The sequence below is a fragment of the Lampris incognitus genome, chromosome 19 (assembly GCF_029633865.1).
Source record: "Lampris incognitus isolate fLamInc1 chromosome 19, fLamInc1.hap2, whole genome shotgun sequence".
NCBI classification, from domain to species: domain Eukaryota; kingdom Metazoa; phylum Chordata; class Actinopteri; order Lampriformes; family Lampridae; genus Lampris; species Lampris incognitus.
Genome location: NC_079229.1, coordinates 9,693,222 through 9,707,617, shown reverse-complemented (window position 1 = coordinate 9,707,617; position 14,396 = coordinate 9,693,222). Strand labels below are relative to the sequence as shown.

General features: G+C 47.9%; 1 protein-coding gene across 1 annotated transcript; it reads right to left on the bottom strand.

The window, feature by feature from the left end:
* Positions 1-40: 40 nt before the first annotated feature.
* Positions 41-13,047, bottom strand: pcolce2b (procollagen C-endopeptidase enhancer 2b). Its single transcript, XM_056299514.1, has 9 exons — positions 12,750-13,047; positions 12,238-12,346; positions 11,744-11,999; positions 6,688-6,812; positions 6,124-6,260; positions 5,170-5,333; positions 3,080-3,163; positions 1,824-1,991; positions 41-1,379 (listed from the first exon to the last, which is right to left on the bottom strand). Exons 1-9 carry the CDS (start codon positions 12,884-12,886, stop codon positions 1,249-1,251), a joined length of 1,311 nt encoding a protein of 436 aa, XP_056155489.1. The 5' UTR covers positions 12,887-13,047; the 3' UTR covers positions 41-1,248.
* Positions 13,048-14,396: the final 1,349 nt, after the last annotated feature.

Here is a 14,396-nt window from a genome sequence, read left to right as displayed (position 1 = left end):
TACTTAAACCAAAAGCAGGGGGGAAAAAAATCTCATTTGGGATTTTATTTGGGCAGGTGAAAATGATAAAATATAAATAACGATCACAGACTTTTTTCATATGAAAATATGTTTCATTTTTAATTTCTACCTTTAAAAATGTCAGATTTGACAAAGTGATGTAGGCCGATGAGGGTGCTTTGCATCCAGTGACGAGAAAAAAAAAAAAGCTTTGTTTAAAGAAGGGTCTCATTTGTTGCACATAAATCCAGCATGACAGAATCATTTCAAAATAATTCTATATATTAACTATTGCACTTATTATCACCACATAAAACACCTCCCATGTATCAGTATTCAAATTGAACATAGGATCTTAAAGGCAGTTTTTAAACACAGTCATTAAAAGTACAACAATCCGCTCGGCCTGGTTTACTTCCTCGAACCAGTCCTCTACGGCTGTCGATCAGGCTTCTAAATTCGGTGTGTTCTACTAAACCAGTATCTTCCGTCTTCTGATTCACACATTTTGAAATCACATCTCACTCATTCTTCACATTGCTCTCATTTACAAACTCAGCTCGGAGGAAAAATGAGAAATAAAGGCTATATGAAAGGATGACGGGGGGAAGAGGAGTGGGCGAGTGGCGTTGTGACCTGGCGGAACAGACGATGAAAGCTTTGTCTTACAAAATGTGCGTCATGCGTGTCTGGACATCATCATGCTCGGTACACTACGCTCTTGTGCTGTCCTGTGACAACAATGTGCACTTGTAACTCCTCTTTTCGGTGGAACCGCAAGAAGGAACGGACAGGTAAATTTGTGGCTGAGATTAGTGGTGGGAATTTCCACTCGTTTCATTTGCCAATCTAAAGTTATGAAACAGACCTAAGCAACTGGTTTCCTCAACAGACCAGACAGAACAGAAGTAACTGACATTGCGTATCCCATTAACATGCAATCCTTCAACAAACACGTCGCTGGATGATGACCTAAGTTCCCCCAGCGTATTTAATACAACACAATATAAATGTGATTAACCCATTGTTGTTCATATTGAGGAACCAGGTAAGGATGATGGTTTTCTCCGGAGAATCTTGCATGCAAGTTAAAACTCATGTTAAAACAGACAAATATTTCTATTGTGGTGTAGGAAAATAATCACCGAGCGATTGGCGGACTATTCATTGGATCATTCTCATCTTCAGCTGAGACCGGTGGAGGACCACGTTGTGGTGGGGTTGGCCTCAGAGCTCCTCCCCGGGATCTCAGCAGTGCTTGTTCTTTAGCACATTGAGGCCTTTCTGGTTCTTGGTCTTGAAGGCCATGACGAAGTGGTGAGGGGCGATTTTCCCCCGGCCGTCCTCGTCCACCTGGCCCATGAAGATGTAGTTCAAGCCTGGTGAGGTCACACACAAAGAGCCTGAATGCAGTGGCGGAACGGCAGAGGCATTCAGGAGGGGCCACATATCAGCATCTCCACGTGGCACTCGCTGTACTGCCTATGTTTATATGTGCCCATATAAACATAGCTGTACACTGTATATTCAACACAGGAAAGCCGTGGCTCTGTTTGGACAGTGAGTTTTGCCTCTCACCTCATGCTTTTAAGGGCAAACTCCATCGGCTGAGCTCGACGGCACAGCGATGAAGACAAACTCAGAGCCTCAGAGCCATTCGAAAAACAGTCTGCTGAACAGGCAACTAGGAACGGCTACCTTTTTGGACATTTACATAATTTCCTGTTTGCAGTTGCAGTCTCACAGATAAAAAGGAACTCGTGCTAAAGAAAAACTGTGCCTAATTCTTCATTAATTGTGTTAAAGGTGGCCTGTGAACTTACCCCTTCTCACAAACGGACACTTCTTGCACAGGATGATGATCTTGGTGCTCATGGACTTGCCGGCCTGTTGAATAGCCAGGTTGCCTTCCTTATAAACGTTGATGATGGAGACAGTGGCGTACATACTGCCGCCTCTCATCACCGCCGTGATGACCGTCCCAGTTATCACTGTCAGAGACACACGCGCACACACACACACACACACACACACACACACACACACACACACACACACACACACACACACACAAATATATACATCCACATCGGCAGTTTAGAGACTAGCTACTGGTACTCCTCGAACCAAGGGACCGACCAGCAAATCAACATTTGGACTACCCAACAACAAATTCATCAAGTCACGGCTAAGAATGACTTCGACAGAGTATATTAAAGACAAACAAATAAGTAATTCAAACTGAAATGTTCTAAAGGAGCATGGGCTGGCATTTGCTGTTTGTTCCCTGGCTTATGTGGTCTTCTCCTTTAAGCTCCATCACACCATTTTTTAACCTTTTTTTTTTTTTGTCTTCCACATGTGAATCTATGTAAAATCTCTTTGAAATTCCAACGTAATACATGTGGTAAACATCCCCTGCTGCGAAAACATCAGAGAGCAGCGAGCTGTGGCCAAGGCTGAATACACACGTTCATTTGCCAACAGTCAGAGGCCGTTGTGTGTGTGTGTGCGTGCGTGCGTGCGTGCGTGCGTGTGCGCGCGTGCTCGTGTGTGTTTACTCTGGACGTAACTGTGTCCTGTAAAGCCTTTTACCTCTCCGACAGCCTCTCAAGGAAGCTTTTGAGATGCACAGAGACGAAGCCGGGGAGCAGAGATAGTGAGATAGATGTCTGGGACTGTTAGAGCCCCTATGTACAATAAGAGCAGACTGCCAGGCCTGGGGCTGGCAACACCATGTTGGGTATATCTTCTCTTCAAGTCCAAATTTTGGGCTTAAAGAGAACTCCGGACTTAGTTCTGTCTCAAAATATAGAAATTGTGCTTACCAATTTTCAAAATGTATGTGTTCCTGTAGGCAAACTTTCATGCCAAAGTTCTGCCACGTGAAACCTTACGTGGGCAAATAAAACATGTTGGGATGATAACTTCTGATTGTGACTGATTTTCTTGAGGTGCTCCCTGTCTCTACCGATATAAACGTCTTCTGGGGTAATAGTGGGACCACAGAGGATATATATATCGGTGCTGGGAATCTAAAAAGGCATTTTTTTTAACAATGCCTCTTTTCTCCGCTTACCAAAGTTGCTGGAGCAGTAATTGTTCTCGAGAGTTCCTCGTCTCTTGCATTTCTGCTGGCACAGGGCTACAGAATACTTGAGCGCTGTAGAAAACACAAAAGAAAAAAAAGGTCAATTACTGTAATTTCACCCTCCAGTGACGCCAGAAAATATGGCACAGTTGTGGCTGTATTTAATGTGGTCTATTGAACTTCTTCAATTTCAAGAATGCACTAAAGAGCACAGGACTTTTTTTTTCCACCCGAGAAGTGTTTTTGTGCACGGGGAGTAAGACCGGTTCCATATTAACCAGCTCAATTGTTTATTTATTTATTTAGACGACGATAAGTGCAGATCAAGTAGCTGCAGCTGTAAGTATAGAAGGTGTTTGTTGAACATCTGCTCATTAGAGTTGAAGATAGCGCACCCAGAGCTCGTGACGGATAAAACCGGGGCTTAGGAAAATAACGGTGGCTCATCTAAAGGCTTGTGAGAGAAAAGGCCCAGTAAAGATAAGCCACCCAGAGAGCGTCGTCACAGTCTGACGTCATGGCAGAGAGATGGAGGTGGAGGTGGTGCCAAAATAACCTGGCCTGGCTGAGGGAAAGATCAACATGTGGGGCTGAGTTTGAGTCTGAAAGTGAGCTGTGATTTTGTGTGTCTGCGGGGTGCACAGCCATGCCAACGACTTTTTACGAGTCGTATGTGTGTCTGTGCAGCTTGTACGAGTGTCTACAGCCAGATGTGAGAATCAGGACTCTGGAACGTTCCATGCACCTGCGCACATGAAATAAAATGAAATATCGTGTCCCCCCAGCCCACAGCAGTGCAACACAAAGACAAAAACACGTATCCAAACTACAAGAACACATATATCCAACAAATATACAAAAAAAAAATTTGTTTAAAGCACTGTTCAAGAGAATGGACGCCAGGTTGACTGTCAGAACCGCCGGGCTGCATGAGCTAGCAATTAGCTTAGCTTGCCCCGCTCCCGCATCCTGTCAGACCACCCTCGGTGTTTCATCTTCAGGCACGGCTCCAGGCAGGGCTGTGGTCCCTGGGCCCACAGAACCCAGCAGACCAAGCTCTCCCAGCCGACCCAGCGCCAGCTCTCCCAGCCATCAAACGAAGACACAAACTTAGATGCAGACGTGGACAAAGACACTGCATGGACGGTACTGGTTGAGGCCCGCAAATGTAAGTTCGAGCCACATCTTCCCACACCGGTACTGGGTGAGGCCGCTGCAAATGTGAACTTGCACCACCAACCTCCCACACCAGAAGCGGAAGTGGGTTCACACGTACGTATTGGCTGTCCTGTATGTTACATCTGTGTGTGTGATGTCTTTGAACGAGCCAAGCACACCGTCCGCACTCCCTCTCTGCAGGTATGGGGGAGAACGTCGCGTCAAACCCCGCGCAGACATTTGACAGCTTTAATGTTGTACCACCTTTGTTTTTCATAAGTGAACACGACTTGTGGAACACTGATGAAAGACTCTTTCGGAACAAATAGGGACGCCGCTTTAATTCAAAATACACTAGATCCACCGAGCAGAACCTATTCTACCACACCTTGAAATGATCAGATAAACAGTTGGCTTGCCTGTTATTCCCCCCATCTCCTTCCACTTGAGATACACTTGGACTTGAAAATCAATTTAGATAATATTCAATTTTTAAAGATACATTCCTGCTTGATGGATTTCACCAGATGTCTGAAAGATCAAGAGAGCAGGGCCTGTATCTAAACACTATATTTTTGCATTTCCTTTTTCAAATAAGAATTAAAGAGGGAGCGGGAAGTCCAGGAATCTCAGTATTTTTTTGTTTATAAAGTTGGAAGTGAAGGAGGACACAACATGCATCCTGCATTGATTAAGAAGGATGAGGTATTTTATTTGTCTCTTGTTCACTCCAGCAATGACTTTTAATCATTTCTCCTTTCCCAACATCTCCCTTCAGGAGACTGGCAGGTCCCTGACCTCCCTCATATTTCAAGGATAACATCAACGCTAGATGCTGCCAACAGATTTGCAGCAATAAAGCAAGTCATGTTGGATGGGGTTTTGAAAGGGTTTTGGCCGGATGAGAGCTTGTCACCTACGTATGGGTCTGGTGGTGACGGGTTGGGTGGTGGTGGTGGGTGGCACCGTAGTGATGGGAAACTTCCTGGGTCGGAACTTGTAGTGTCCGATAAAACCGTCCGCTGTCAGACTGAGATCTGATAGGAACTGGATGAGGAGCTGGTTCCCCTCTGAGAACACGGGCCTGCAGAGAGAGAGAGAGAGAGAGAGAGAGAGACAGATGGACGAGTATTCTTATATCATTCTCAAACTCTTTCCCAGATATTCTTCGAGACTCTTCGTCTTCTTACTCGAGACATTTTTATGTTATTCCCCTTGTGTTTTTTAATGCAAGGATCCCGCCAGGTGAAATTCCTTGTACATGCAATCTTACTTGGCTAACAATACAAATCGACTTGACAGGCAGACAGAGACACAAACAGACATACACAGACACAAACAGACAGACACAAACAGACAGACACAAATAGACAGACAGACAAACAGACAGAGACAAACAGACAGAAGAACAAACAGACAGCTTGACAAATAGACAGACAGACAGACAGACAGAAGGACGGATGGATGGATGGATGGATGGACAGACAGACAGAAGAACAAACAGACACAAACAGACAGATGGACAGACAGACAGCTTGACAAACAGACAGACAGACAGAAGGACGGATGGACAGACAGACAGACAGACAGAAGGACAGACGGATGGATGGACAGACAGACAGACAGACAGACAGACAGACAGACAGACAGAGAGGGATGGGCAGATTGATGAACAGACAGACAGGCAGACAGACAGGCAGAGTGGGTGTAGACATGAATAAGGTTGATGAAGTCATGGAACGGATACCTCGGGAAATAAAACCACAGATAAGAGTGGTTTCTACTGGTCTGGGGTAGTGTGGTGGTGGTGTGTGTGTGTGTGTGTGTGTGTGTGTGTGTGTGTGTGTGTGTGTGTTCGGAGCAGTCTAACGTACGCTGGGGGGCTGTCTCCGCAGTACTTCCCAATCCTCCGGGCATCATTGATCTCTGCCCCGTTGAAAATAGAGACGTGATCGTAGCGGCAGTAGTTGTCCCTCTCCACGTCGAACTTCTCAAACTTCACCTCGATAATCTGCAGGGGGGAGACGAGTCACAAATAACGTCCTGCGTCACGAAACCCGGAGGCAAGTCACGGGCCAGTATCAGGCTCGGCCATTTTCCTGAACAGAGTACACTGTAATTTGGGGCAAAGTGATGTGGTTTTGTTCCTCCGCCACTACATACATGTTGGGTTTAAAAGGCCAGTTTAATATAAATTCAAAAAGTTTTATTTATAACATGAGATTACGTCACCTACCCAAATTAACACACGGTCAAAGACAGCATAAGTCCTGGGTAGTTAATGGATACTGAAGGATGAACTGAAAGGTTGTGATTTTGGTCCAGTGATGTGGACTATACTGTACTGTAACTCTTCTTGTTGAAATCAAACATACGTATAAAAATCACGTTACTCTATTTATATGCGAGTTTGTTTGTTTGAACGTGAACTTTCTAACCTGGTTCTTGGGTGCCACGATGTGCCAGGAGCAGGTGACCCCGGCTGGATAGTCTCTCTCAGGCCAGTTGGGGGTCTTAAATGACCCTGAAGGCTTGTCCAAGCGGCCTCCGCAGTACTGCTCCCCTGCAGGACGGTAAAGCTGATCAGTGAACTTAGCAACCGATTTCTGATCAAGGTTCGTAATGAACCAATAAAGCATCCCAGTAGCAATTATAATTACTGCCAGCCCTCCACGTTGCAGGAGACTGCAGTCAACTCTGTGCATAACTGTAGTCCACCGACTTCCGGTTTCTACTGCGCCATGGTAGATCTCGCAGGCATCGCGAAAAATACGCCATTGTGGAGGATGACAGAAAGGAGACGAGACCACTTCTCCTTTCGACCACACAGCCGTGGGGTCGTTTATTTCCTCCAGCAAACCTCAAGTGAACGATTTACAATACCAAAACCTCAGCCTCGTATCTACCCACAATCCCCCCCTGCTAACCCTTGTACCTGGGGTCTTAAAGGGGCCGTCTCTGGTCTACATGGTGAATAAGTCACCTGCAAGTAGGTCACTACTCCATTGTCAATAGCGCGCGCCAACAAACAGGAAACTGGTATGACCGCTGCAGTGGAAACCGGAAGTCAGAGGACTACAGTTGTGCACACAGCCGATTCTTCAATACAGGTGAGGGAGCTTCAGACGTAACTTTACCCATGATGCTTTGCTGTCTTGAACGCATGGCCAACAAGGAAAGCTTTGATTTCAGCTGATATCGATACATACTGTAACGTGCATGGATAAGTAGACACGTTGGTCCTTGACTAACGGGTCGGACCCTTCAGTCGACTGGTTAACGTTGTCGCTTGCGGAGCAGGAGACGCAGGTTCGCGTCCCGGGCATGGCGACGGTCTCCCAGACTGCCCCCCGAATTCGCTACAATATTCTATATTCACAATTGTTTCAAGAGAATATGACAGATAATGAGTTCAAACGCGGCACTGAAGATATTGCAATAAAAACGCATTTATACAAAAGGAACTTTCGAATCGTTAAATCCCCACTAGCGCGTATTCTGACGTGACTGATTTGACGAGATCCCCCGTTCCTTGAGGGTTATAACGCGAATCTCGTTTAGCTTGACATTAGAGGCGCACGTGATGTGCACGTGAGCTAATCCTGTAATTAAACGTTGGCTGACGATAATCAGTGTGCTCTCGCAGCCTTTCCTTGCGGTTATGAGCGACCGAAGGAGTCCGGCTTTTCCCCTTTGATCCTGTGCAGTGAGCTGTTCAGAAAGAATACCACATGCTCCCAGTGAATGCCATCCAGCATCTGAGAAACATCATCCCACAAGCCGCACAAGCTGTTTGGACACAAACACACACACACACCCGCACGCACGCACGCGCACGCACGCACGCACACGCACACACACACACACACACACACAACGACTCGGCCCCGTCTTTGTAGCACACACTTAGACTGGTGTTTGCTCTCCGACATGACGCCTCCAGGACAAACGACGTAACAAGGAAATAGGCGGCCAAAAAGCGGAGGGGTGTGTGCGCTTTGCGGCTTTGACAGCTCTCGGGGACAGTATGGAGACGGTGTGTCCAGGCGCGCGGGAAGATGTTTTAAATAGGGGGCTGCCAACTAAAACGACAATGATTGTAGCGAATTAAGGGGGGGGGCAGCCGGGACGCGAACCCGGGTCTCTCGCACCACGGGCGACTATGTTAACCCGTCTACTAAAGCAGTGGTTCTCAACCTTTTTTGGGGTCCTGGACCCCCTGCGTATTTTTGATCTACCCTGAGGACCCCTCCACCTGATCTTGGGGGAGGGGGGTTGCAATTTGATAGAAACAGTAGAAACTGCATTTTAAATTACATTATAGCATTTATTCACTCTTTGGGTCTATATGTAACAAAACAGAATTCTTATGCAGTAACTTTCAGATATATGTAACAAAACAGAATATGTATTCAGTAACTTTTAGATATATGTAACAACAGAATTTTTATGCAGTAACTTTTAACAATGCAAACGGGAGGGAGATCTCTTATTAAAATACAATAAATTACACTTGTGAAACAGATGTAATTAGAGAAAAAAAGTCCTGTTACCCTTTATAGTTTAGGTAGATAAAGCTCTCAGTCACATTTGAGTAAAATAATCCTATTTCTATAAATGTCATAGGATCTTTTTTTTAAAGATATTTTTTCACGGACCCCTTGCAATTACACCACGGACCACTAGGGGTCCGCGGACCCCCGGTTGAGAAACACTGCACTAAAGGGTCCGACCCGTTAGCCCCGGGCTAGCGAGACTCGTCATCAGCGGTCGTTACGATGCTGTGACGAGCCGACGTGGAAGAATGACTCGAGGGGCCGAGACCCCTTTTTAATCGCAACGCCCCACACACACCGCACGACCCCGGACCCGGGAAGGCTCCTTTATTCACACCGGCCAGAACGGACCGGAACTGTCAACAACGTAACGAACCCCGCCCCCCCCATGCCCCCCCATGCCCCAAGTGACGTCATTAGTCGTTTGGGACATGGGGACGTTGCCACCGTTACCAACTGAACATCCAACATGTTTTATTTGGTCTGTCACAAAATGAGGAAATAAGTTCAGAAAAAATGTATATTATCAACCTTCTATTAATATTTGCTAAATTTCATATTCCTTGTACCAAATCTGCTCACCAGCGTCCAAACATTAGTGTATTCAAAGCACTTCTGTCATCCTATTTAGGATCTTTAAAAGAATGTATGAATCCTAAAGCCAACAAAACCAGAAGACTATGTGAAGCATATAATTTAACTTAAATCCTGTATCTCGAGCTTTTTTATTTTGTCTTTATCTTTTTTTTATGGATATCTAAATTTTAATTGTGGAATAATTTATATTTTTGTAACTACTTTTTGTCCTATTGTGATGTAATATTTTCTTGTTTATATGTTTTGTTCAATAAAGGAAAAAAAAAACACTAAAAAAAAAAGTGGCCACCGTTACCAAGTGATGGTTTTAACGCGTCAGAGGGAGGCTGTGTGTTAAACTGTATTGCAGAGCTGAAATAAAGCGCCCCGTCCTCCTCCGCAGAGTTGGTCCGGACTCTTGGTGAAGTGTGTTACCAACGTAACCGGTTATTTTCTTGCCCGGTGCGGGATTCGATACGGGGTGTACTGCACCACAAGGCGACATCACTAACCGCTCGGCTAAAGGGTCAGACCCATTAGCTAGGGGCTAACGTGTCTTATTAGTAGTTTACACCAGCTACGAACTATGCTAGCGAGACACCAAGAGGCTTATAACCGCGGTCCGGTCCGGGGCCGCGGAGCTGGAGAGGTAACGCTGGGTTTTCTGGGATACAGACGCACGTCTGCCAGTGTGACGCTGTGCGTCGGAGCCTTGACACGCCATCTTTGTGCCGTGCAGACATGCCGCGATGTGCAGCGTCAGAAAGCTCCACGATTTTGTCATGAACTTAAGATGGAGAACCGAATACGTTAAAGCGAGTCTGCATACGTCCAGCAGCTCCGCCAAACAACGCTCAAGTTGTTTCAAGCTCGGCCCTGTGTGACGGCCTGTCCAGGGGGTCTCCCCCGCCTGCCGCCCAGTGACTGCTGGGACGGGCTCCGGCGCCCCCGCGACCCTGAGAGCAGGATAAGCGGTGTGGATAATGGATGTCACGGTCCTACACTCACGGTCCTGCGGTCGGTTAGTCAGTAAACGGTCTCAGTCGGAGTCGAACCCGCAACACAACAACACGAGAATAACCACAGCATGAACACCGCGTCATTAAAGCACAGTTTTAAAATCTAACATGAGCAGTCCCATCAGCCATTGCGCTCCCCCAGCGCAGAACCCCCCCCCGACGGTCAGAGTATGACGTCGTTGTTTTGTTTGTAGCAGATTTGCAACGGAGTGTTTACTCACTTTATTATTTAAAATGTACATCCCACACAGCCCAGCACACTGTTCAAAATGAAGGTAGTTTGTTTCCTTTTTTTGCAGTTGTAGGTTAGGCATGCTGTTGGGTCTACGATGTTACACAGCCACCTGACACTACTGGGGGGGAGGGCTGCACCCACCGCTAGGGGGAGCTGCAGCCCCCCCCCCTTCCCGCGCTAATGCTGACATCTGTTGTGCAGGAGCCGAGCCCACTACAGCCGTCAGCTCCTTGGGTGCAGATAGGAGGGCTGTTTCACAGACAGCTAGCAATTAAAATTCCTGAAAAGCAGTGGGTCACCTCTCCACTCATTCCTGGGTGAAGTCTGCAGCAAGGTCTTTTGGTCAAATAATGAGTTGGAGAAAGAAAGAAGAAAAAAAAACACATGACGGTCCCTAACAGTGAGAGAGGCCGTTTGTGTGTCCAAGATGTGGCAAGACTTTTACAAGATAATCTCTTTTCCCCGTCTCGGCTGGCGATCCTACTGATTCTGCTGCTGCTGCAGCGGCGAAGCAAATGTGTGTGAGAAATTCCACATCGTGCTGTGAGAATCTGTGGAGATGCTCCTGTTTTTCATCCAGATGCCTGGAGAATTGACAGTCTCATCTGGCGTGACTGAACGGTAAAGTCGCTGCCTCCTCACTAATAGTGGAAAAAGTGCACAACACTAACATCCCGTTCGTTTTAGCTCGAACCCGGATCCCCTGAATAGGATTTGTAACGTGAGACTGGAACCTAATGGGACATAATGTTCCTCCCTCTCTCAGCGCTTATCGATCACTGTAACATATGGGGGGGGCCTCAGTGGGGCAGCCTTGTTAATTTGCCATTTAAAAACTGACCCTTTGCCCTCGACAGGTACACTGAAATCCCCATCCCTCACGGGGGCCAAGTCACGACCGAGACTTGGTCGCCATCCACGACTGCGTGTCAACAGGCTTGGGTGGAGGCCTCACATACAGTAGCTAATCACAGCTGCAATCTGAAGTGGGTCGCATCCTTTGTAAGCAGGCGTGAGACAACAAGATAATACAGATCACGCTCGAAGCCCATTCACCCACCCTCCGCAACCCGCCCATGCCGGTGAGCCACAGCGGGTCAGGGCCTACCTCTCTCGTGTGGGTGGGCAGCGGAGTACACTGCGAGGAAGCCACTCCCGGCCGTGTTGGCATCGGACACCATCTGGAGGAGCATCTTGTTGCCAGTGGAAACCAGGCCGCCGGGCCTGAAGGTGCCACAGAAGCGGCCGAGTCTCTGCCCGTTGGCGTGGCCGCTGTAAACGTCCACGAAGTCGTAGCGGCACAAGTTGTCACTCTCCAGGTCGATGAAGCGGAACGACAGCACCACTACTTTGCCCTCGGGGACCTGTGGCGGGGAATTCACATCGCGGGGCGCCATTAGGCAGAAACTCCAGCACGTCTAATAAAGTGCCACATCATCCCAAGACACAACAACCGGCAAACTGCTCGGGATGGTGGACATGTTTAACACACCCTTATTTTATTATTTTTTTACAACTTGGACCACAGCAAGCAACCTGTTAATAGCCGCCGCGGTTTACGAGGATGCTGGTTTTATGACAACCTGTTCAAGTTTGACTCACTGTTATCCTCCAAACACATTTGGTGTTGGGTGGGTACACTCCCGGGTAACCCTGGCTCCCGATGACTCCCGATTCCCCCGTCAGATTCCCACCGCACGTGAACGTCGGTCTGGTGGGGAGGGAAAAACGTGTTTTGCTGTTGTTGAGGTTGTGTGTGTGTGTGTTTTTTTTTTAATATCAATTAATTATCATGCAGTTGTATGACAACATAACGGTGGCGTGGTGCCGTCGGCGACCTGGCGTGCCTCTTGCGAGTCCTGGTTCCTAAAAAAAAGGATGGTCTTACTTCCTCGCCAATGCGCCATGCGCCCGGCTGGGCAAGCAGCGCAGACTGCAGACGGCTCACGCTCGCTTGCTCCACACCCCCCCCCCCTCTCACCACCCCACCCCCCAGCACATGAGAGCCTGGACACCTTTTTCTTACTCACAAAGGTTCTAAAATAAACCCCACGCTTACTTGATTTACAAACAGACAGATAAAGCAAAACCCCAAGCGTGAACAGAAGGTGTACCTGCGTTGAGACTGCGCGCAGACCTCTGCCAGGAACAGGAGACTCCATGCGCAAAAACCACTGCATACTCTCCACATAGCAGCCGGATTAACGGACCAGGCGCCTCGCTTGTTTTCGCCCCGTGGCATGGATGTCATCGCAGCTCCGAGTCGGCGGGGGAGAGAGAGAGAGAGAGAGAGAGGGAGAGAGAGGGAGGAGGAGGAGAGAGAGAGAAAAAGTACCCACAAGTTCCTGCAGGGAGTTTCAGTTACTGCAAGCCGGAGCACGGATGAATATAGCGTTTGTTCTGCGTTTTGTAGGAGGGATCGGAGAGCACGGGCAGCTGGGGGTTTTTCTTCTCCTCCACCCCCCACAACACCCCCCCTCCACCCCCTCCCCCCCCCCCCCCAAAAAAAAACTGCGATTAAAAGAGGCGTTTGGTAGGGTGCGAGGTTATCCCACTAGTTTTTGTGCAGCACCTGGCTGGCAGGCCAGAAGAAGAGGTGGTGAGAACAAACTTGACTTTATTCAGACAGGCTTGACGCCTGAAGAGAGGGGATCAACCTCTACATGTCAACCCGTGTAATTACGTGGGTTACGGCAGACCTGACATAAACATTCATTGATAATATCATTGATAATTTCCATAGAGGGGAAAAAGTCACTCACGATCACTTCTGTCCTAAGCAGGCCTGCAGTGTGCAATAATTACACTGAGGTGGAGTGGAGGAAAACCATGGCTTTGAGCAATAATGTAAGTTATGCACCTGGGAAGGCTGATAGACAGAGAGAGAGAGAGAGAGAGAGAGAGAGAGAGAGAGAGAGAGAGAGAGAGAGAGAGAGAGAGCACCATCTAGTGGATTGGATGGGACAAGGGCAGTACTGCTATAAGTGGGCATTAACATTGTTTTCTGGCTTTTGTGTGTACCTCCTTAAGATTCATTCATTCATTATCCAAACCGCTTATCCTGCTCTCGGGGTCGCGGGGATGCTGGAGCCTATCCCAGCAGGCACTGGGCGGCAGGCGCCCCCCCCCCCCCACACACACACACACACCCACCTAGGGACAATTTAGCATGGCTGATTCACCTGACCTACATGTCTTTGGACTGTGGGAGGAAACCGGAGCACCCAGAGGAAACTCACGCAGACACGGGGAGAACATGCAAACTCCACACAGAGGACGACCCGGGACGGCCCCCCAGGGTTGGACTACCCCGGGGCTCGAACCCAGGACCTTCTTGCTGTGAGGCGACTGCGAGACGGTCCTGGGTTCGAGCCCCGGACTAGTCTGATTTTACATTTATTTAAAAGCTACAGTGCTAGGGTGCCCCGGTGGCTCACGTGGTAGAGCGCGTGCCACATAAGGCTGAGTCCTTACCTCAGCGGCCTGGGTTCGAATCCGGCCCGGGCCCTTTACTGCGTGCATGTCATCCCCTCTCACCCCTGCTTTTCCTCTCTCTCTACTGTCACTATCCAATAAAGGTGGAAAATGCCTCCCCCCCAAAAAAACCAAAAAACTACAGCGCCAGAAAAAATAAGGCACCTGCAGAGTCTGCTGTGTAACACTTGACTACAGGTGCTAATTTTACACCAAGATGGCCCATTTAGTCAAATGTAAATGAGTTTCTCCCCTCTCTGCAAATTATTAAGCAAGTAGCACAGCGT

Bases quoted from the DNA above. Each gene is read 5' to 3' on its own strand.
- pcolce2b (XM_056299514.1), bottom strand. From the start codon at position 12,886: ATGACATCCATGCCACGGGGCGAAAACAAGCGAGGCGCCTGGTCCGTT. The intron at 6,813-11,743 runs GTAGGCCCTGAC...ACCGTCCTGCAG, and splicing joins TGCCCACCCACACGAGAGAG to GGGAGCAGTACTGCGGAGGC. The intron at 1,992-3,079 runs GTAAGCGGAGAA...TGTCTCTGACAG, and splicing joins TTACTGCTCCAGCAACTTTG to TGATAACTGGGACGGTCATC.